General features: G+C 35.8%; 1 protein-coding gene across 1 annotated transcript; it reads right to left on the minus strand.

Annotated features, from left to right (window-relative positions):
- Positions 1–342: 342 nt before the first annotated feature.
- On the minus strand, positions 343–25,002 carry rspo1 (R-spondin 1). The gene is made up of 5 exons (XM_073872284.1): positions 24,411–25,002; positions 18,032–18,223; positions 14,920–15,063; positions 11,435–11,644; positions 343–1,699 (listed from the first exon to the last, which is right to left on the minus strand). The coding sequence occupies exons 1-5, from the start codon at positions 24,505–24,507 to the stop codon at positions 1,548–1,550; spliced, it is 795 nt and encodes a 264-aa protein (XP_073728385.1). The 5' UTR covers positions 24,508–25,002; the 3' UTR covers positions 343–1,547.
- Positions 25,003–26,039: the final 1,037 nt, after the last annotated feature.

Raw genomic sequence — 26,039 nt, forward strand, 5'->3', positions numbered from 1 at the left:
TATATGTTGAATGCAATAATGTAATGTGTTTACCCTTAAGCGTTTAATGCAATAATAATAATTATAATACTATTACTTAATTAATTATTATTATTATTTAATAATAATTATTATAATTATTTATTTATTTATTTATTTATTTATTTATTTATTTATTTATTTATTTATTTATTTATTTATTATTGTTATTATTATTATTATTATTATTATTATTATCATTATGCAATTCTAAAACTACTACTAACAATAATGCAATTGTCTGTAAACACAAACATATAATATATACTGCAAATATACATAAGACACCTTTTTTTTTTTTAATAAATACTTGATACACGAAAACTGAATCCAGATGTTTATTTGAGTACATTGTACCTTTCTCTTGACTTGTATGCAAGACTTTTATTATCTAAAAGTCTAGACAGACTAACAAAAGCTAGAAAATGTGTCACTTGCTAGACAGAAACAACTGTATGATGTACAGAAATTCTTTCTCTGATATTACTTCATGTTACAGCTAAGCATGGTACTGTTAATGAATAATGTGCTATATTGCCCGTTGCAAAAATAACTGAACCAACATGGAACCTGTAAAGCATTTTGCGGATGTAGTTTCTAAATAGTTTGGTCACAAATTAAGTATAACGTGGATTTCTGCAAGTAGAAAACCGCTCTACTGTTGTCCTATACCACCTTAAAGGTGCATACAAGGACAGACTGAAAAACACAATCTTTCATACACATATTTTAAACTATACATTTCTCACATTATTGTAGCCCTCTTTTGTGTAGAAAACAATAATACAATACAATACAATACAATACAATACAACAAATGTATTTATTTACCCCTAAACAATCTTTTACTTTACGTAGGCCACCAAAACAATTAAAACTGGCCTTACATTGATATAAGTTTGGAAGTTTGTCTCCAGCTATATAACGTATATAGCATTATTTTTGGGTCATTTGGGTATTTAGATCTTTTTTTGTCAAAAAGAAAACATCATTAAAGTCCTTTTTCTCCACATTCTCTCTGTAAACCACATTATCAGTTCCAGTGCCATTTGGTAATAAACAACAGATATAAAAACAAAGCAACATAATATTACTTTTACCCTCCAAGTCTGTTTTACAAAATAGTCACAGACAGACTCCAGACTGTGTGCTACCTACATAATGAGATTCAATTTTGAAAGCTGGATAGGTGAGCCACATGGATTTAAATGCATTATAGATGTTCTTAAAGCAGGATGGTGCTTCCCTTTAATTTGGAAACCTTGTGCTAGGTCTACAAAAGGAACAAATGAAACATTTCTCCAACCACAAACAATGATGTTTCTTGTGGCTTACAAACAAACCTGCTTCCAACAGCATGAGACTTTCCAACCCTGTTCCTTGGTGTCTTCATTGAGCGTATTTTGTGTGTAGCAGCGTTCTTTCTTTTTTGCATAATTTTGATACTGTCACGATCAAATATAGTTTCTTTTCAGTCAAAAAGGTTGGATCATTCTCCTTTCTTGAGCCCACCCTATACCACAATAAGGTTAGGTCACCGTGCTTGTTGCAATGGTGGGGGCAGTGGTTGCCCTGTTTTGGGTCTTTTTTCTCTTGTTTCCCCCTCTGCCACCCTCCTTGGAGTCCCGGCCTCTGTTCTTGCCATTTTTATCTCCATGGTTCTGTGAGTTCTTCTTTTCTCCTAAATAAACAAGAAGATTAAATTAAAGAACTGAAAATCAAATCACAGAGCTGCAAGTTCTGAGTAAAACCTAAGAGACTAGAAATTTAAAACTTTGTACGATCCAAAGTTAGTTCATCCAAAAATGGAAATTCTTTCACATGCACTTATTCACATGGATGTTTTTTTAGACCCTTACCACTTATGATATTGAACATAATATGAGATCTTAGGCAGAATATGACTAAGAGAGCCTTAACCCCCATTTACTTTAATTACATGGAAAAATTAGAATTAAACATTTCAATTACAGTAGGCCTAAGTGTTCAACATTGTTTTGTCATTTTTGGGTGAACTGTGCTTTAAATTAGGGACACTAGAAAGTCATTTGTAAATGAAACCATGATGCATCCAGACCACTTTCTATACCATATTTAGGATAGCTCCTGCATAGCTCAGTGGTAGAGCATTGCATTTACAGTATAAAAAGTCATGGGTTTCAACCCCAGGAAACACACATATTAAAATAGCTTGCAATGCACTGTAAGTTGCTTTGGATAAAAGCACCTGCCAAATGCATAAAAGTAAATACCATAACTAGACAATAATAAAAACCCTGAAAGAATAAAAAAACAGAGTTGGTTAAGGTGAACCTGTCTTCTCCATCTAACTCCTTGTCTCTTTTACAAAAATGAAAATTACTCCATATATTATTCACCCTTAAGCCATACTGAGTGTTCTGTATATTCTGGGGCACTAGCCAATGCTTCAATGGCATTAGATAGTGCCCCATTTTTAAGCTCTTAAATGCATCAATCTATGAAAAACTAATCCAAACAGTTATTAAAGGGACACTCCACTTTTTTTGAAAATATGCTGATTTTTCCAGCTCCCCTAGAGTTGAACATTTGATTTTTGCCATTTTGGAATCCATTCAGCTAATCTCTGGGTCTGGCGGTACCACTTTTAGCGTAGCTTGGCACTGTCAATTGGATCTGATTAGACCATTAGCATCGCGCTCAAAAATAACCAAAGAGTTTCAATATTTTTCCTGTTTAAAACTTGACTCTTATGTAGTTACATTGTACATATGATATTACGTAGTGCCCGAAAATAGTCCCCTGCTATTGAAAGTTACCAAGAGGACTATTTTTGGCTGCTGCGTAAATCATTGCGCCTGCTGCAGCCATGTTACGGCAGCAAAGTCCTTGATTATTACGCCAAAAGGAGATTATACTTTCTAGCCATATCTGCATAGAAAATTGGAAAAGCAACTTTTAATTTTCTGTCGGTCTTAGTACACGATGTAACTACAGAAAAAAACTTTTTGGTTATTTTTGAGCGTGATGCTAATGGTCTAATCAGATTCAATGGATTATGCTAAGCTATGCTAAAAGTGCTGAATGGATTTCAAAAACGGTAAAAATCAAATGTTTAACTAGGGGAGCTGTAAACTGAGCATATTTTCAAAAAAAAAGTGGAGTGTCCCTTTAATGTCTATGAGAAGTGATGGGTTTTTGTAGCAAAACATTTATATTTCAAACTTTATATATGAAGAGTTTGGTTCCAAAACGCAATAAATCCATTTTGACAAATTTTGGTAAAAACGTGTTTTCTATACCAAGAAAGTGACAAGATGAAAACAACTATTTTCTGTTACAAACTTTCACACAGCATCTTTAGGTTATAAAAACATAAAAAATTCAAATCCATAAGTTGATTTTCAAAGATTTATTATAAAAACTGATTATTTTTTCCACAAAATGCAATAAATCCATGACAAGTTTTTATTCAAAATGCTATAAATCTATTGAATCAATAGCCTATATAAATGTGCATTCATCTTTGCCATGTTATATTCATTTAGTTGACTAGTTGTACACACTAATTAAAAATATAAACATTAATGTTATTAATCAAAACACTTACTTTGTCATATTAAGATCACTGTCATTGCGGTTACTTGACGTCTTCGCTTAACGTCTTTCACAGCGATCACCTGTAAAATGTTTTTGGTCCTGCTCGATTTTCGTTGACTTTGAGTAAAATTATGGAAAGTTATTCATAAGATCCTCTGGGGTCAATGTGTTAGCATGAGAAGCTTGATGCTGTCGGGAGAACAAGCACCCGTCTCCCGAGTGCCTCTCAGGGAAATTATTAGCTGTTGATGGCTTACGTTTCTTTCCCGTCACAGAAAACCATCACAGGTTTAGCGATGCAATTAAAGTATTATTTTGTTTTGTTTGTTGATCACGTAGTACAAAGTAGATGAGGAAAACCAGGACTCCGTGTACTCAGCGCGTCCGCCATTGTTTGTTTACATTGCGTGAACGGTGGGCTGTAATATCAGAAATGGATTTATTGCGTTCTGTAAAAAAGGAGCAGTGGCGTTTATCGCATTTTGGGAAAAAAGGGAGAAAAGATGACAGAATAACACGGCGGATATTGGATTTTGCGTAAAATTAAGAATTTACTTTTAACTACTGACCTGATATAATGCTGATTTTGGCAGTAACTCATTTTTTTCAAAAATGGCGTTTATTGCGTTTTGGAACCAAACTCTTCATATATAGCCATGCACGTTCATGATAGTTTATGAGAAGAGGCAGACAATTTTTCAAAAACCCTTTGCTTCACCTCAAAGACATTTAATGACTGTATGGATTAATTTTTTATGGATGCATGGATGTGCTTTTCAAATAGGGCACTATCCAGTATCATATACAGCTGATAAGAGGCAGAATATTATTTAATATAACTTCAACTGTGTTCGGCTGAAAGACGAAGGCGAGTAAAATATGAGCTAATTTTGATTTTGGGTAACATATTCCTATTTAGCTCTGCGTGTTTATGAGTCTAAGTGCATAATTACACCATTAATGCAAAGAATCATTGGGATATTGTCAAAGCTCAAACGCTGAAAATATCTCAGGAGGAAACCAAAGTTAACCTGCAGGAAGAATCCAGCAATATATATATCATTAATTGCGTGTACCGGAGATTTAAAGCATTTTTCAGTTGCTAAGCAGAAACAAAAACTAGTTATATATGTTTTAGTCATATATACAGTAAGAGAGAGAATAGAGAAAGTAATGTGGATGTCATTGTCAAGATCATGGCAGAATTTGATATAAATGAGTTGCTGGCTAAAGTCTCATAACTAAGATTAGGAACATCAAAGCTGTATTTACTCACTGATTTCAATCTTTGATCTTACTAAGTCAGTATGAAAGATGTTCTTTACATTATGTAGAGTAATTTTATAGAAAACAGTAATCACCAAAAATAACTTTAGCTGAGTCACATTTACATTTAAGGCTTCTGGAAAATTCTAATCCGGTCCAGCAGAAGTACAGTACAGTCCAAAGAAAAATGGCAAAGAACACAGACTGGTTCATTTCCCACCAATGCCTTGCTTCTACTATAAGGGGTATTCAAATCCTTCACACTGACTGATATTTGTTATGAAGTTGGTGTTGTGAGTCTCAGTGTTCCCTGGAAACCAAAGTCAACACTCATATGGAGCTGGAGAGCATTTGTATAATGTTTGATAGCATGAACCGCACACACACTCACTCTGTGACTCCTGAAATTGGCTCTGCTCATCTCACAGCCCTAATAATCCACCACAAACTGCTGTGTTTGTATCTCCATAAAATGCGCAAGTAAAAACAGAATGTGAGGTCTTATTTTATTCAACCATTGGCTGTCAATAATAAACAGTCCCATGAAAGTCGTTTCATGTTTATGGGTTTTTGACTTGTAATGGCATGTCAAGTAGATGACTCTACACATATAAAAATGATAACAGCTTTCTTTGGCAGTGCTCTTCCAAACACTTAACAGTTTAATGGACTCATATACAACAAAATAAGCAATAGTTAGCATTCCCTAAGTTAATTCAACACACTTGCCAAGAGCTGTTAAGTAAAAACAGCAGCTCTTTCTACTATAGAGATCACACCCATGGATCAAGTAACGTCTACCAAAAAACATTACTTTATATCACATGAATGATTCACAGAGAGTTATAATACAACAGATGCAGCATTTGCGATGCCACTGGTAGGTTTCTGAAGAGTATTTTTGAAACCCAAAGTGGGCGGAGCCAACCATCACCATCCTACAGTGCATTACTGCATGTCGCTCCCAACTGAAAATGGGCAAAGAGGTGGAACGTTGGTGGAGCTAACGTGCCTGGTTGCTAAACCATGCCCACCCTGCTTGATGGAAATGAAAGCAGCAGCATTCCACCTGTCACTCAGATGGCCACGCCCTTAATAATGCAGAACTTTAAGGCTTAATATTTTTTAAATGGATGAGTTACAAAAACATTCACCCCTTCACAGTTGTCATGATGGGCAAACTAAGCTATACAGACCAAAATCACCTCCTTCACAGCATCAGAAAGCTACGCCATTGCTACTGTTTTATGATCTCTAGTGGCAAAAATTCTGCCTATTATACACACGGCGCAGTGCAGTGCAGTGCAAGTGTTTTTTGCTAGTTTCAACCTGGCGCAGTTATCATTTCCATGTTTAGCGTCACATTGTTTAAATATCAAATGCATTTGCACCCATTTGTGCGCACATGAACATTTTCGTCTGAAAACGAGGTGTGTTCAGGCACATTGTTGGTGCGTTGCTATTTGGAGGCAACAAAAATAGACTACGGCATTGACCAACTAAAACCTGGTCTAAAGATAATGGCGCAATATTGTTTTTGTTATTTAAAGAGCACGTTAGTTATATGCGCCTATAAATAAGATGACAACGCCAGTGGCGGCCAGTGACTTTTTTTCGATGGCGCACGATGCAAAGTTCGTCACAACATGTATGTAGCTCGTCATGTGTGCAGTTCGTAATTTCAAAATATGTATTCTGCGCATCAAGTGATCTTATGTGCATCACGTGTCTTGTCAAAATAAGTACCTGCTGCAGATGCGTTTAAAGGGTTTATGATAAAAGATGCTCTCGCTTGCCAGATACTAGCATAATTTCATGCGTTAAGGGAGTGTCTTGTGTATGTTTTTTGCGAACGTGACCATCTCTTTTATCATAAACGGTTTTGACATGTGTGCAGCAGGCACTTATTTTGACAAAACACGTGATGCACATGGTTCACATGACACTCCGAACACACATTTTGAATTTGCGGATGAGCAGTCACGAGCATTTCTGCTTTTTACACACATGGACAGCACACAAACATTTTTAAAAATGTATAAAAATTAAAGGATTCATTTTTTTTTTAAATATTATAGAGTCTCTTGATGACCGGTTACGAAATGTTAGAAGGTGTAAAGAGCTGCTTCACCTGTAACCTGGTAAGTAATTGAATGTTTTGCTTTAATTCTTTAATATTGCAATTTTGCTTCAATATTTGCAAATATTGCACTTATTTTAAAATGTTTTTAAATGCTACCCCGCAACTTTCTCTTAAAGGGGACATGAGATGAGACTCTGATTGGTTAATTGCACATTATGCCCAAAATACACCCATTATTCATTACGAGAATAGGAATAACCCTTTTAGACTGTGTGCTAGGCGCACAAACCATTTTTCGTCATTAAATTAGCAATAGTGGATTCGGACACACCCTTTTAGACTGTGCGCTTTAGACCATGCTTTTAGATCCCCGTGCATGCCCACGCACAGAATTTGGACGTGCCTTGATGCCTTCCTGTCTTGGAATTTTGCCTCCGAAGGCAGCATTTTAAAGCTTTCTACCGCAGCCCAAAAATTACATTTAAAAAAATTAAGTTTCAAGTGTAAAAATGCCATTATTCTTATGTCAAGTGCAGAAGTTAAACACAAAAAACATGATCCCAAAAAGCAGAGGAAGCAGAGCCTTCAATTTTGGAACCGCATACAGGATACTTTGCTAGTTAACCGTGATAAAGCGCTAACAACGCTTGGGGAAGATTTATTAATTTATGACGCCAATAATTACAGCGCTGCCTAAACATCATCCGCAATTACGCACTGTGTGTATTTGTATTTCGTGCAAAGACATTTATTAAACTACAGGAAGGGGAAGAGAAGGAGAGCTTGGCAAAAACAACGTAAAGCGTGAGATTTGCAGACCAGTAAATCACTAGTGTTATACAAGCACTGCCCCCTGTGATTTTAACTGCAGCCTTTTCTGCCAAATCTTGCAGATGCATTTACACCCTTACTAGTTTAGGTGCACATTCACACTCTGAGAAAAGAGCGTTCGGGTCATGCAACCCATAACCTATGTGTTCTAATACACCTGAGATACATTAAACTCTATTAGGTTTGCTGAAGCTTGTGTGGTTCCAAACATTTTGTGTTTTCACTCCGGCCAACAGAACTCTGTGTCACCTGATAATATCTTAACATAGTTAGGGCGAGCATGATATTTTGCGATTGAACTACAAACAAGACTTTGCATATATGTCCAGCCTTATTAACTCAACAACGTTTTTTCTCCCTCTGCTCACTGGAAGTGGACTCTAAGTTTAGAAATCTGGCAGGCGATATAGCACTTTTATGAGGTAGTTTATAATATTTCACTGTTAATTATTCTTATGGACTCCGGGTGGACATTCTTTCCACAATACAGGCGTCACACAGAGTAAATTTGTCTTTCATTTCATTTCTCAAATGGTGCTGTCACACCTCATCCAGTATGTAGTCTACTTCTCCTCAACAAGCACTTGATCTCTCTGAGGGTGTTTAGATAGAAAGAGACATAATTTTCAGATACTGATTTTTGTCAACATTCAAAAAAGAAAGGGCTATAGAACATAGGATGCAGTTAAAGACACACTGAAGTGCCTCGAAATATGCTGTAGGCTGTATGTCAGTTTTCATTTATACTTATGCGTCGTCATCTGCCTACTGTCGACGCGCATGTTACTGCAAATAGACCTTTTGTGAGTAGACGTTATAGTTACGTCTGCGTGCGCAATGTGGTGGCAGAGAAACAGTGGAAATGAATTAGATACAAGTGAAACGAGCAAGATAACTCACTAGAAAATGTCTTGTTGTGCTGTTAAGTGTCAGAATAGGAATGGCAAAAAAGATGGCCTTCATTTTTATAGTATACCGTCGTCGAAGACACCATTTGAAGATAAACGTAGGTGTTTATGGATGTAATAAGCCCTTAAACGGAAATCTTTTAATAATTTGAATAGAAAATAATTAGAGAAGATGTCCGGTGTTCTGTTGAAGTCTGTTCCCTCGATGTGTTTCTTGTAGCGTTTTCATCACGTTACGTTTATAATTAATTTAGAAGGATTAAAGATTTGAATGAGTTCATAATATAAATAATATCACTATTTATTAAATATGTAATAATTTTTCCGTTTTCTATTACTTCTTTTTACCTTTAATCTTGTCTTCTTCCTGATTGTTCTAAAATTATGATGCTTACATACTTAATAAATAAAACACACACACACATAATGTAAAGTGTTATTAATATATAAACAGGCCTATACATATTAATTTATATGTTAAACATAATAGTTTTATAATAGTTTTAGATCAAATACGTAGGCTCTATATAATAGAAAACAGGAAAATATTTGAAAAAGAAATATTTAATAAATGTTATTATATAGAATACATGATAGTATTGCTCTTATAGGTACTTTACTTAGCGATTCATACTGTAAAAATAATTGATTTACCAATAAAGAACAATACATATACATTACATACATGCACACATATCAGTAGCCAAGCCACTTAATTTATCTAAAAAATAAACGTAACGTGTGAAAACGCTATAAGAAATATTTAGTGTCACTTAAGAGAAATATAGGGGAAACAGACTTCGACAGAACACCGGATCCATAAAAATATCAGTTTAACGCTAAAACACTTCACACCGCTACTGCAGAGCTGTCAGTTTCTGCCACCAGTTGGGCTCGGCCCACAAAAAACATCACCTCTGTTTGCAAACACGCAAAAGGTCTGTAGTATCAAGGCTAAAGCTGAAGAAAAACAGATGTTGCTGGAGAAGCATCAGCAGTGATCGCAGCAAATGGACATCAACTTTTTTACTCAGCTCCTCAACTTGATCCAAGCATCCAAGCAGGGTTTTAGCAGACCATTCAAAGCGCAAAGAATTGATGCATTGTTAGGGCATAGAGTATGCAGTACTTGACGCAGAAGTACAAATTGGGTATAAATTCCAAAACGCGATAAATGTCTTTTTTTTAATTAGTTACCGCCAAATCAGTATTGTATCAGGTCAGTATTAAAAAATCTGATATCTGACGTGTTATTCTGTCATCTTTTCTCCCTTATTTCAAACCGCGACAAACGCCAGTCCTCCTTCTCTGCATAATGCAATAAATCCGCTTAACCAATCACAGTACACCATTTTACGCATTGTAAACAATAATTGTGGCGCTTTGAATACACACGGAATCCTAGTTTTCCTCATCTACTTTGTACTACGTGATCAATAAACAAACAAAAACAAAATAGTAATTTTGTTGGCATTGATAAACTTATGGTGGTTTTCTGTGACGGTGAAGAAACGTCATAGCCAAAATCTAATAATTATGTTAGAGACACTCAGGCGATTGTTTGTTCTCACACGACAGCATCAAGCTTCTGTCATGCTAACACATTGACCCCAGGGGATCTCATGAAAAACTTTTCATTGTTTTACTATAAGTCAACGAAAATCGAGCAGGACCAAAACATTTTACAGCTGATCCCTGTCAAAAAAGTTCAGCGACGATGTCCCAAGGATGACAGCACTATTGACTGTGTTCTTAATATGACAAAGTAAGTGTTTTGATTAATTAATTACATTTTATTTAATTAATTAATGCCATATGTTAATTTTTTTTTTTAATCAGTGTATACCACTAGTCAACTATGAATATAACATGGCAACGATGAATGCACATTTATATATTGATTCAACAGATATATTGCACTTTGCAGATTTTTTTAATAATAAATCTTTAAAAATCTAATTATGGATTTGAATTTTTAATGTTATTATAACCTAAAGATGCTATGTGAACGTTTGTAACAGAAAATAGTGGCTTTCATCTTGTAACTTTCTTGGTATAGAAAACACATTTTTACCCAAATTAGTCAAAATGGATTTATTGCGTTTTGGAACCAAACTCTTCAAATATCTAACTAAAATCGAATATTTTATTAATTGTGATTGCATGGGAAGGGAATTTGTATAAATGTGATATCTTGTTCTCTCTCTGCATTTTTACTTCTGTACAACACCCATCAACACATTTTATTACCCTGGCTTAAATGTAGATCTTACAGTTGTTGGTACACTGATGTGGGACTATTACAACACATGAAAAAAACAACATGTTTAGACTTTATGAACAGCTTACGGCCAACCGGTCCGCTTCATGTCCGCGAACACTCTGTTCCTTCTCAAGAGCCAAAACAGCATATTGTTGTTAGCCTCACTTTCCAGTAAGTAAAAGCAACAAACAAAAGCCTGCCCTCAGATCCATAGCCAGCGACGAAAAGATTACAAACCAGCTGGGCTTCTGTTTGTTTACTAGGTACAGACAAGGATTTATTTACACTCTGTTGTGTCAGAAAGTGTAAATAAATGGAATCGAATTAGCCTGATTGTATTCATGCCAAAAAAGATAAAAGATCAATAAAACAGCAAATCTGCAATCTGTAAAAGTCGGAGGTTAGATTTTATGCATTCCTTTTGGAAAGTATTTCCTATCCTGTCTGTTTCTAACATTTTTGTTTGTTTATCTTTCTCTGAATTACCTTTGCAAGGGATCTTTTTCTGCATGGTACATCTTTGAGTCTGGATCTCTGGGATGCAGCCCAGGGGAGGTACAATCCCACTGGAGGTGGCAGGACTTGGAAGCTGTAAAGGCTCTCTGGTACGGGTCTGGTTACCCTTTTTAAAGCCACATGTTTTGTTCTTCTTCATACAAGGGCCCCAAGGAGTCCATTCGCTCAGATCACATTGGACTACAACACAGAAAAGCAGAAAAAAATTTTTTTTTAGAATGAACAAACGACACAATCGACTATATATCAGATAAAAAAATTGTTTGGGGTTTGAACATTTTGTTCCACTGGACAGGATCTGAGATAAATGTTATTTCAAACAAAGCAGACGCAATTGTATTAGGAAACCCCAAAGAATTAACAACAGAGACACAGACTGCAACAGTCCAACATCACTCACATTTTTCTAATTATCTTCACTAAAAAGAGAGCATGTGTTATGATTGTATGAGGTAGGCTCAATTTTTTTTCATTGTAATGACAAGCTGTCAAGCTCCAGGCTTACAATTAGATTGAACACAAAGAGAATTTCAACTTGTATCTTGTTTTTTTCTCCCTTAAATCTTTTCTAGGTATCCATTTTTGTGTGGGTGGGGGCAAGAAGGTTGGACATTTGTCTGCCAAACACAATCACAGGCTGAAATATGCACAACACGTTGAATTGACTCTTTGATGCAGGTAACCCATCACAAGCTTTGGCAAAACATCACACTAGAAGTAAAAGCTTTGGACATAAAAGCCAAGCAGCCTGGAGAAGCTAGTGCCAGTGTTGAGAGAAACGTCATTAGTGCTGTGTTTGTCTGCTTAATAAAACTCTTATCATCCAACAGGCCTTTTCGTTAATGTTCCCCCTCAACAGCAATTGAAAAAACACAGAAAAGGGAAAACAGAAATTGGAGGAGTAAAAATACAAGCGATTAGAGAACGTTTTAGACTCTATTTTCATTGTTCCATCATCATAACTGATTTGTATGGATGTATTATGATGAAGGCATGAAATATATACTGTAAACGTATACAGTATGAAAGCAAAACACAAATCAAAATTTCCTACTTGCCTTTAAATGCAACCAAATGTGATTTAAAGTCTTTCCCCGCCAAAAGAGAAAGCGCATCCAATGACACTTCCCTGAAAAGTTTTTATGGCAATCTGTATTTCTGCTACTATCCACTAGGTGGTGCTCTACCCAACTTATAAAACACTTAAAGAGGCTGTATGTAGTTTTCAGCGGCCTCTAGCGCTGATGTTTCACATTGCGACCAATAAATTTACAAGCGCGTTCTCGAACTTATGAGCGACGGCCAGACTGAGATGCAACACACCTGAGAAAGCACCACACAACATGCTGGAAACTCAGGTAAACTCCCACAGCAACATTAAATTGACTGCTTTTAGCCTATGTAATGTGGTGTTACATAAGTAAATGAAGAGTTTCGTTGCAAAACGAAATAACCACCGTTTTTTTAATTGTTCAGAAATCTCGTTTTTTTGGTTGTGCATTCCAATTAGTTTCAATTCAACTGCAGTTGGTTTTTTTTTATTTAAACCTTCATAACTTAAAAAAATACAGCTAAGTAGCACCATAAAACAAAATAATAACATGATAACATAACAATAAACATGTTTTGAGAAAAATGTAAAAAAATGGATTTATCTCGTTTTGCAACGAAACTCTTCAAATTTATCGTAAGATAACGAAAACGGTTAGTGAACTACACTGAACAATTTCAGTATAACAGTAAAGCCCGGAATACACTGTGCTATTTTAAATAGTCAATTAGGATTTTTGCTTTACACAATGTCCGAACAATATCGTAGTTAGGTCCATGTCACACTGTATAATCTCAGTTTCCATCAATGTCAAACTGTACGAGTTTAAAGACTTTTAAAAATCGGATGCACGCAAACAAACGCGTCCGCAGTTTTACATCATCGATTGACGACGGCTGGGTGAACACACGCTAAAGCGAAGGCTAGCAAACCGAAACAACATCTAAAAAACTAAAGCACAAAATCGAAATATATTTTACATGCTTTGTCGTAATGTTAGCTTAACTGTCCAATAGGATGAAAGCCAACTCCGGTTGAGCTTTCAACCGGACGATTGAACTTAGCACTTAAGAGCGCTTTCTACGAGCTACTTAACAAACGTTCGTTGTTCATTTACGTGCGTTTCCCAAAGATGCACGTGAAACGATCGCTCGCAGCTGGGTTTTAAGTGCTACTTTCGAGTCGCTATCCATTTGTCAAGTGCTGAAATGTCACCAATAGAATGACTCGAATTTGTAGCAGAAGCTTGTTTAGGCTAATGATCTTCAGCCGATGTGCACTAATATTTTTAATAATATATTTTTATTATTGTTCAATGACTTTTAAATGTTTTAATAATTTATTAAATATTCTTTTCCGTATTTAGTTAGGACTCGTCCCACTGCGAAATGCCTTCTGTGTTTCTATTATAGTTTAGATTATTATTATTATTTGTTGTTTATTATCTATGTTTATTTATTATTATGGATTATTGCATTGTACCGTAAATATTTATTTGGTTTCTTTAATTAGATGCCATTTCCCTTCAAAACAATGTTTAGATGAATTATAGCAGCAATCGGTATGAACCATTTATCAATTTGCTATACCAACTTTTACCAAAATACAAAAAACTTTTACCAACTTGTACAAAATACTTTTCCTTCTTTATTAATTTATGTTTAGTCATTTAAATTTGATTTCTCATTTGAATTTTAAATATATTATATTATATATTTAACATAAAATAAACAAAGAAGAACCCAATAAATAAATAAATATTTAAAACATTACATTATCGTCATTGCAGGAGTGCAATTTGCTGGTTGTCCTGTAGGTGACCTTGTAACTCTGTTGTCTTACGATGCACTTATGAATGAACGATTACTCCAGACCACTCGTAGATCTACGATAATTTTCAAGTTACGAAGCTTTTGGGAAACAGCCCGTAATTCTAAGATGATTCGTACGATCGTTTTTACGATCTACTTAGCCTTACGATGCTTTTGGGAAACCCGGCCCTGATCATTGTTCTAAATATGATTGAACGAAAATAGGAACGAAAATAGAATGAAACTATTTTTTCCATTTTTTTGTTTGTTTGTTTGAAAGCAGAGAGTCTGTTCTTTCATTTGAAGAAGAACATTTTCAAAAATCATTTAAACTTTTGTGAAAATCATAAAAAATGCTGCCGCTGACTGACAATTTTTTTACGCTGGCGGGGAAAGAGTTAAGTAGTTTCCATTGCATTTATTCTCTTTTTCAAATTTTTTGTATGCAATTATTACTTATACTGAATTGTTAAATACTTCAAAATTAAAAGTTCTTTGACATGTGTAAAACAAAAGAATCCATTCATTATAGACATTTTAAAAGTATAAATACAATAAATAATATCTTCACTCACATTAATGATCTCACTCACCTGCACACTCCATGGTGCCATTGACAGTGCTGAACCCATCAGGACAGCTGGAGAGACATCGGCCCCTGTGCGAGTACAAGCCCTCCTTACATTTTGTGCAAAAATTTCGGCTAAAACACGCCTCACAGTTTTCTATTTTACATTCTGAAATAAACAGAGAAAAATTATAATGATTATAAAACACATCTGCAATAGCTTTTTTGTTGTAGGTGAGTTAATAATATATTTATTATATATTATTATATAAGATATATAATTCTTCAATTTCTTGTCTTATTTTTCCATGTGGTAACATTATCGCTAAAATGTTAAAGGGAAATTATACACCAATCTTTATGGAATGTACAGTAAGATATGTAAATGTTTTACTTTTTTAGCTGTAAAAACGTTATAATGCTACGTTTAAATGTTGTAAATATGTCTACATTGTACGTTTCAGCATCTATTTAAATGTACAAAAATATGTTTTTTGTTTTTTAAAGTTACATGTAAATACTACGTATTAACAGTGAGACCAGGCTGGATTTAAGCAGTTTAAACCATTTCTATCAAATATTTAAAAAGTTGGATTTAATTATTCAGTATTCATTTTAAGCCTTTCTTTAGTGAGACACTTGACTCAAATGTTTTCTCATGATCCAAAAAATATTTTTATCTGAAAGTTTAAATATTTGAGATAATTTTGTAGGCAAGATATATTTGTGCAAACATTATTATTATTATTATAATTCAATAAAAATGTTCTTTAAAAGCATTTTAATATGGATAATTGGACTAAATAATGAAGAAAAATCAGCCATTAAGAGCACAGAATATGGGAACTCCTTCAATGCTGTTTAAAAGCATCTCATGGTGAGACCTCAAGAAGCTGCTTGATAAAATGCCAAGAGCACATTTACATTTATATGCTTTCATTCAAAGTTTTATTTTTTATTTTTATCACAACATAATTCATATAGTTAAATTGCATCATTTCACAGTTTAAATAAGTTTACTATTATTCTGACAAAATAAAATATCCAAATAAAAAATGTAAGAAAATAATAAGTGACCCTAAATGTTAGTTTATATAAATATTATATATTTATAAATATTATATATTGATATAATATTGATATAATTTTCTTGCTAGGTTATAAAAACCCAGAGGTTTTGCTAGTCTTGCCAACTGAAGCTTGAAATAAGACAGAGAGCAAATCATTTCACAAAAGCAGACTCCACTAAACTGCCATAACAAATGCTTTAATAAGATTCTTAAATTTATAAAGACTTTCTCTGAGTAGCAGCACACTAAACCCAGGCCAATAAATGAAACTGTGTTTTGTCTCCTAATCCCTGCTCTCAATTACTACTTAAAATGCCTGACAACCAGATTTGACATCAGTAATGTTTGGAGAAAATTCTTTTGCGCTCAAGCATTTACAAATGTACCCTTAATGCAAGACAAATGTTGTTAACAAGACATCATGGGGATCTGGAGACGAATCAAATGCATACAGCTGATTGAATAATTGCAGCAGGGGCGCTTCTCAGAGGCCGAAAGGGGGAGAGGTCACATGCACATGCATTTTTCAGAGAGCCCAGCAAAACACGCCATATACACTTGAAATAAGAACGATTTAAATGTGTTACTGTTTGATCGGGGTGAGAAAAGACGACACTATTATAGGTCCCGTGACAGTCGGAGTGATCCGTACAATTTATCCCATTCTTAATGTATGAGTCATTTCAAAGTGTGAAATACTGAAATAATGAATTGAAGGCTCTTAAGGGTTGTGAAACACACTGATATCTCACTTCCCTTGATGCCAACGTTCAAATTTAAAGTTATTTAGGATAAAAACTTTAACCAAAACCATCTGGGAGGTATTAAGGGGTGTGATGCAAGAGCGTATCTTGGTAACAAAAGTATTTTCTTCCTATAACAAAAACTAATGACTACAAGCTGTGGTTCACACTAATTGGCTATCAGAACATGCTCAAAAAAGGAGCAGCGCCTTCAATTTACAACTGGAAAAGCACTGGTAGGTTGAAATTAGAAAGGCTAAAAAAAGCTATTAATTTCCTCCCACAACAAGAGAAAAAACGTGCCACTAATCAGTTTATGAGAGAGGCATTCCCATTTTTATCCGAATCGCTCTCTGCTTTCCTCTTACAATAGTAAAAATGCTCACGCACATGATGGGAAAAGACCCCCGTTTAACTAAAAATAAAAAAGCGGCCTGTTAAAAAAACATGATTTTGCGCAGACTTTGCGTAGAAATGCAGAAAAATATGATTGGAGCTGAAACACTCTTTTATCAGGCTAAACAATAACATTGACTTCCTATGCAAAAACAGATAAACAACATTGTATTAGCAATGTTTTGCTTTGTATTTTATCCCATTCATGTGCTTCACCCACAAAGTAAGCAAAACCAGATCTCTGCCTTAGCGTTTGGCATCTCCAGGTTTTGCTTGTTTAAAGCCATTGGAATACAGTAATGGGGATGTGCAAAATAATATGATTGTTGTTTTATAATCAAAATTTTTTATCATTTCCTCGCTGACGTTAAAACCTGTATGACTGATGTTTAAGGTAATAAAGACCTTGGGGGATTCAATGAGTGTGCCCACATGCATTTGCATGCATTGTCTGTTTTTTAGACTCTGACTGTGCTTTTTTAGCATTTGATTCATCAAATTATGCAATTAACAATTTTCTGCTTCACTTTACCAAAAAAAGCGAGCATCACTCCATTACTTAACAGAATCAATAAGGGTTTAGTTATTGTGTAGATGGGGAGTTAACACCCCCAAAAATTGACCCAAAGATTAATGAAAACATATGTGCAGATGACTTTTCAAAACCCTCCCCCTTCAAGTTTAAACCAAATCTACACCCTTAAGCATCAACAATCTATATGTAATGTTTGTTTCATTTTATGAACCATCCCATTAACTATGTTGTAAGCACGCACACAATTTTAATTTGGGCTGGCAGGTCATCTTAAAAGTGATGTAGTCATTTCATGACTTCATTTCCTCAATGTTGTTCAGAAACAATATATGCCATCTGTACTTATTTACCATTTTATCATAACATTCCTCCAGCAAAAGAGCTGAGACTCACGTGTACATTTGTTCATTTCCCGATTACGAATGCCAAAATATCCAACAGGACAGGCAGCGAGGCAAACGCCAATCTGACGAATGTCATTTCTCTCCAATAGGATAAAGAGCCGTGGCCGACATTTCAGACATCCGTTGAACTCTGAGCAGTGTTCACAGCCATTGGAGCACGATGGTGGTACTTCAGTGCTTACTATGGAAACAAAGCAAAAAAACAGTCAGTATGTATGACATTAGTAGTGTTTTGCTTACAATTTCTTTATCAAAAGTGGTCACCAGAACAGTCACAGGTGAAGAGCCTTGCATAGGAAATAACAGAGTCAAATATTGGGGTCGGCATCAAAAACATAACATAATCTGGCGTGGCAACTATCTACTGTATATAGGTCTGTTAAAGGGACATTCCACTTTTTTAAGTATGCGGGTTTTTCAGCTCCCCTGGAGTTAAGCGTTGGATTTTTGCCGTTTTGGAGTCTATTCGGCGGGTCTCCGGGTCTGGCGCTACCGCTTTTGGCGTGGCTTGGCACGGTCCATTGAGGCTGATTGGACCATTGGCATCGCGCAAAAAAATAACCAAAGAGTTCCAATACTTTTCATATTTAAAACTTGACTCTTCTGTAGTTACACTGTGCACTAAGACTGACAGAAAATTAAAAGCTGCGGTTTTGTAGGCAGAAATGGCTAGGATCTATACTCTTATTCTGGCGTAATAATCAAGGACTTTGCTGCTGGAACAGGGCTGCCGGAGGCGTAGTGAGATTATGCACTGCCCGAAAATACTCCCCTGCCATTGAAAACATTAAGGGACTATTTTCGACTGCTGCGTAATATCATTGCCGACTATAGTCCTAGTCATATCATAACTTTTAATTTCGGTCAGTGTCACTGTGCCTTCATACCCCCACCGGCCAGAGCGTCAAAGTAGCCAGAAGTCATTCATTTTCGTCGAGCAGCTGCGCGGCACGTCATGTACGGCGTGAGTGTCGAGGAGAGTTGAAATCCGCTCAACTTTATGGTAATGAGCTATGACGCAACTCGGCGGCAACCAATCGGAAGGCGGAAACAGTAGATTGCAGGGTGACAAACATGTTAAGGATTTTATCTTGTTACACAAAGTCCAGCTAATTTACTCCCTAGTCTTAGGGTGCGTTCACACGACAAAATTTCGGGAGTGACAACCGAATTTACTTACAGGTGTGGGTCTGGAAGTGTCCTGTTCACACATCAAATTAAAGACACAAATAGAACACTGCCTGTATGAACGAGCAACCGACCTCAAACCTGTATGCTATAGTTACACGCGGCGCCTGTAACCATAGTGATGGACGTAAATATTTAAAAAAAGTATTATTTATGCAATGGGCAAAACTTTATTTATGTAATTAACAAAAACAGCTGGCTGGTGTAACGCTTACCATTGTGCAGAGAAAAATAAACCAGGGTGGTTCCTTATTAAAGTTTTAATTTCCAAAATGAATGAATAATAAAATCAGTTTCAGCAACTGCACGTTTTACCAAAGCAGATATATACAATATAAAAGTAATCATAATGACTTATGAAGCAAATCGATCCATTTTTGCAAGAAATCGAACTTTATTTAAACCATAACGCAGCCAAATAGGAAGTGCGCTTACGCTCCCCCTCTGTAGGTGGCGCAAAGAGTATGGTTTACCAACCGCAGGCAAAACCAGCCTCTTAGCGCCACCTAAAGAGCGGGAGTGTAAAAAGCGCACTTTATATGTTGCCACAGTTCTGTATGGACGCTAATAATGTTGTAAATAACGTTCAATATCCTGCAAAAACCGACCGATTTGCTTCACAAGCAGCAAAAAATGTCACCAGGAGTCATGGAGATTACTTTTGTATTGGATATATCTGCTTTTTGACCTCTCAAACTGACGCATCTTTTGCTTGCATTATATGAATCACAGATGGGTTGTTTTGCAAAATATCCTTTTTATTGCTCTACTGAAGATAAAAGGTGAGTAAATAAACAGCTAATTTTTATATCCCTTTTATTATACACTTAACATTATATTAATCGTCCACTTTTAAAGTTTAAACTTTATATATCTCACTTACTTGGCTGCACGCAATTTTATGCGTAATGTAATATGTTCTGTGGCGTCTATGAAGGTAATATAATATCACATTAATCTTATGGAGCGTAGTTTGCAGTCATTTTCATGCACTGTAACGTTATCTTAACACAAGAGCAACGAATGACGTGACAGACAACTGGTTGTCCAGTGCGATTGCGTTCACACGGCACAGTTTCTCAGTAAATACGGTTGTGAAACCCGTAAAGTTACGGGTGTGAAGTCGGTTATAGAATGCGGTTGTCAAACCCGTAAATAACCGAACTGCGTGTGAACGGAACCGTCTTAAGGACTCAAATACGGGTTTGACAACCGTATTATGGTACCGTATGAACGCAGCCAAAGTTTGATTTAAAACACTAATGTGGAAATCATTTCATCGAAAGAAATTTGGGTGTTCTGAATTGGTCACCCAGAATGGAAACCCATGCACATTCAAAATCATACACAGACTCCTTATGGGTCACCTTGCATGTCAGGGAAAAAGGCCATGCTTATGAAACAAATTTAAGCATTTGGGAGACACTGCACAGTTCTTGCAGTACACGTGATCGTGGTGTTATAGCACCAAGCAAGTAACACAAAACCCTAGTGCTTCGATCTAAATCTGGGCTCATTTCGTGCAGATTCCTTCAAATAAAAATGCATGATTAAAATAAAATCACTTACAAAATCTAAGAAAACTCACTCGTCCCTTGCGACCTTTCGTGCCTTGCTTATACGGTCCAAAAATTTCAGCCTGTGAGGCCAAGGAGAAATAAGCGATTACTGCAAAAGCATGTCAGAGTGCACATATCCTGTTCCTGGTAGGCCAAATGGAGTCGAAACGGCGGTCATCTGCTTTAATTTATGGGTCTATGTATGTGTCCATGCTAAATACACACTCTCACAAGTAAATCTTTAAGGCCTGTCTCCGAGGGATAGTAAAAGAGTCAAATTATCAGTCCTGCTGTAAATAAGCTGCACCTACAGTAAGTGATGTAACCTAATAACAACTATTGTCATATATTATTACTAGTACACGGTATAGAAGAAAAATGTGATATGTGATAACTTGCTTTAAAATGCAATATGCAATAGAAAAATATTTTAAGTTTGTAAAATCAAAATTACATTTTATTATATATTTTATTTTAAAAATGTCATGTTCCTTGTTTCACCAGTGTTCAGATGCAAAACCCTCTAAGTGCATCTGACATGTTTTCTTGTAAATTAGCATTTTTTATCTCTCTCTTAATTGATGCTTCCAACAAACCGGTATTTCTGAATGGCCTGAAGCTGGAATTAAGCAAATTTAAAGCAAAAGTATGATGAAGATATAATACGTGCCGAGAGCATTTAGTTAATAAAATTTCATTTTTTACAGAGGTGGCATTTAGAGGCTTTTGCTCCTAAAAGGATTTATACCTCACAAGTAAAAAGATTTTTATATTTCACTAGACATTAAGCAAATGATACATCTTTTTCCAATTTTCATATTGAAGACTCTTTAGAGAATTGTATGTGTGGGTCCACACAGCCAATCGAAAGATTTATTACATCAACAAAAGCACCAGCAAAAAAGCTCAACAACCCCAAAACTGATTCTTACAGATCTTTCGTTAGCCCTTTTAATCTTTACTTCAGGTGAGATGTACTTGACAAAAACCACCAACCCCAAAACAACGTCAATAAACAGGTTTTCAGAAGTGTTTAGTGTTGTAGACGCAGGGACATTTTTATACGATCACAGCATTCCTTTTGCATCTCTCACAGCTGAAACAAATAAAACGCCTGTAAAAAGAAACAACAAATATGAAGAATGGTTAATGACTATTTTGCATGTTTCAAACGAGTGGCAGTTAGCTGGCTGCCTTTACGCAAAGCATCCACACGCACTACAAAGCACAAAACAGACAGCGGCAGGTCCTGTTGGATTTTCCTCTTAAGGCGAACAGTTACAAAATGTGCGAGGAATAAATAAGACCTTTCATCACCAAATTATATTAGCATACAACATAACTCAGCCTAAATGCCTTCATGTTGCTCAAGAACTCGAAATGTTATTTATGAGCTCAGAGTCCAGAGTTTTCCTAAAATGAAATAGTAGTCGTGCTTTGCCTTATTTGACATCAATAAGAATGGATTTAAAGTCACAGTAGACCTTTTTTACAATTCATTTCATCCAGCTCTGGATAGCTGGCTCATGCAATGATAGTGAATGGTGACTAGTAGTCGCTAATACTTTGCGTAACATCTCATTTTGTGTTTCTTAGAAAAAATTAAGTCAGACTTTTAGAAAAAAAAAAGGTACAAAAGCTGTCACTAGGCCGGTACCGTTTCAAAAAGTACATCTTACCGTATACCTCAAAGTTACATATTGGTACCAAATGTATACATATCTGTAGCTTAATGGTACATATTAGGACCTTTTTAAAGGGTAATGTCACAGTAACAGCTTTTATATCATTATTTCTGCGAGTGTGGGGTTAAGTAAATACTGACAGAATTTTTGGTACACTATCCCTTTAAGAAAATTTCCACTTGCCCTCCATCTAATCTCATTCAACACATTTTCAAGATCTCAACAGGAGGTTAAATCTAGTTAACCAATTAAATCTATTAAGATAAGATGTGTCTTTAACACATTATTTTACACTAAAATAATCATGATTACAAGTTCAACTGAATACAAAAACATAAAAACGCAAGCATGCCTCCTTTTACCTTCCTCACTTTTGCAAATGTACAAAGATGTCTAACAGCTTAGTACAGTTTATAATATAAAACTAAACACTAAAAAAAGAAAATATAGATGTTTTTGTTGGGTTCAGTTAGGATATTTTTAGAGCGAGAGAAAGAAAGAGAAAGGGGGGTTAAAGGCAGGACAGTGCCAAAAGGCACTAAATTCTGATCCACATTTGTGTAACAGCAGCTGGCAAAGACGTTTGCTTTGATATAGTTGATAAAATCACACAAATTTCCTAAGAACATGAACCAGACAGATTATCTACAGAGAGGTCATGAGGTTTAAACTGATTGTGGAGCAACCGCACATTAAAATCATCTCACACATTTTTTATCTTGCTGTTGTAATGGTCTCATCACAAAATATGTGTATACAATATATATATATATATATATATATATATATATATATATATATATATATATATATATATATATATATATATATATATATCACCTTTTCTGATCATTACCAGTAACATCCTCTGGAGCACTACACACCTTAACAAAATATAAAATATTTTAATAATTTATCTTTTAAAACAAGGATAAAGATCACCTTTTCTGATTTCTGGTCATTACCTATAATATCCTTTAGAGGGAGCTTCAATCTAGAGGGTGCTTCAATCTCAGTCTTAAATAAAAACTACCAAACTCCTCAAAAAAAAAAAAAAAAAAAAATGGATTCTAAAATCCAAAATTGATATAAGCCTTAAATCAACTTAATATTATTCTGAAACCACAAATGATCTATTTAGGGTCTTTGCCTAAATTGTTGGACGATTAAAAAGCGTTCCTGTAGCTCAACTGGTACAGCAAAGCATAAGCAGCGCAAAAGATTGTGGATTAAATCCAGGGAACACACATAATGATCAAATGTACTTTGTATTGTACTATAAGTCACTTTGGATTAAAACATCTGCCGCAAGCATGAATATAAATGACACAATTTTTAAGGGGGTCCCTATTTCTCCTAGGTCCAGTGGGTGGGTACATAGGATCTTAGTGGTTGAATTTTATGTACAAAGCACTGATATTAGTCGCACAAATATTTTTATAAATTATTAAAATTTTACACCAATGCTCACAATGTAACATCAGTGCTCACTGATCACAGGACTGTGCACACAAAGTAGAGAACGTATGCAATTGCACATACAGTAACAATTACAATATATAAAACTCAAAATGTCACACACTAAAGGTTAGATCTGCTCTAAACTGCAAATTTACAAGGAAAAGGTGTTACAATTTGGTATTTAACCAGAAACTCTAATTTGGCAATGTTCTGGAACATGACATGCTCCTTTACGCCCTCTTAAAAATGTTAAAACTACAACAAAAAGCCGTCAAGATGTTCCAGAAAATCACTATAATTTCCTGTCAAAACTGGCATGAGAGTTGCGCTCCAAACGCAAATATAACAAATAAACAAAATGTAAGTTTAATGCTGTCATTTGGGACAGTGAACCACATGGCAGACATACAGTATAATGATGCCACGTGAATACAAAGAGTTTACGTGAAAGAACGTGAAGAAAAAACAAACTCACTTCTTCTCTGTCTTCTTCCTTTGGAGACCTTGAGGTTATCACCGTGACCCATGGAGCTGAGGAACACCACTGTCAGCACCACCAGTCCCAAATGCATAGTCCCTGCTGCCCAGTCGCGCTGGGTCCCCCCTGCAGGCAGACAGATCACAGCTAAGGGGACCCCTTTCACGCTGCAGCAGGTGGATTGCTGTAGATGAAGTCGACTACACCCGATTGCAGCGCTCTTCGCTGGAGGACTCAGCCGTTGCGAAAAGTCCAAACATTTCGGTGGAATAAACCAGACGAAGTGGAGGATAGCGATGAAGTTTGGGTGAGAAGATCAGGAGGTGAGATCAGATGAGAACTTGTGGACAACGCAAACAGCCCTTCAACCCATGAAGACAAAACTAAGGAGAGAAGCTTGATAAAGTCGTGGCAAGGAGATCTGAACATGAGTGAGAAACCCAGCCCAGGAGCATGTGTCTTATTAGGGATGCTGGAAAGAGGAGGAGGAGGAGTGTCGAAAAACCAGAGAGATGGAGAGGTTCTGCACTCCTACGCGTGACAATGCATATGTCAGTGCCAAGATCTGCTTTGGAAAGACAGACAGAGGGAAAGAGAGAGAGAGTGTGTGTGTGAGTGAGAGAGAAAGAGAGAGAGAGAGAGAGAGAGAGGAGGGGTTTGGATATAGACAGGAGAGGGTAAAGGGGGAGAGAGGCACAATGTGTATGTATATAAAATGGTACTTTGTTACATCTGCATGTCAAGGTAAAGTCCAAATATCATGCCCAGGGGAATTTTCTTATGCTTCAAACGCAATTTCTGATCTTTCAAAACAAAATATATCATAAAATGATCTATACATATATGTGAACTATTAAGACAAGGAAAAGAACGGGAAATAGTGGAAAGAAAATAGCGTCATGCAGTACATAAACCACACTGCTTCATCTCTATCACTGCTCATTTTTAACAAAGTTCAACACTGCAGTGCTTAAAATTTGTTAAACTGATTCATGAAAGTGTGGTCAGGAATTGTAAATGTGGACACAATGGTCGGAGTAACATCCCAAAACTGGTACTGGCTTAAACCACACATTCTTCCGTGTTTATTTTTTCCCTGGAAGGAAAACAAAATGTTTTATTTGACCTGTAATTCCACATTGAGATTGACAAGACTGAGGAGTATACTGCTACCAACTGGTTCTGACAAAAAATAAGGCGAAATGAAATAAATTCCACAATGACCTTGGTCAATGCACTCTCATGCCTTGTTGTGAGAACTAACAAAAGGAAAAAACTTGTTTACGGCATCTGTCAGAAAGCATCGGACAAGAAACGAAAAGATAGAGGTCACGTTATGCCTCTCTCTATGAACAAGAGATATGTTTATAAAGTGATTCTTAATCACATTCCAGCAGACATGGATGAGCATTCCGGATTTACGCAAGACAGACATCATGTTTGGAAGTATTAGGAAAGCAGTGCCATATTTGGCCACAGGTCCGCTGGATCTTGCGTCATTTTTCTTTGAAGGCATCATGATTTCCGTATCCATATCCATATTTCATTTTATGTAGTACAACACCCTTTAAAAATGAATAATGGCATATCTATAAACAGTTTTCTTCATTGATGACAGGCAAGTGA

The sequence above is a fragment of the Misgurnus anguillicaudatus genome, chromosome 10 (genome assembly GCF_027580225.2).
Source record: "Misgurnus anguillicaudatus chromosome 10, ASM2758022v2, whole genome shotgun sequence".
In the NCBI taxonomy this organism is placed as follows: Eukaryota; Metazoa; Chordata; class Actinopteri; order Cypriniformes; family Cobitidae; genus Misgurnus; species Misgurnus anguillicaudatus.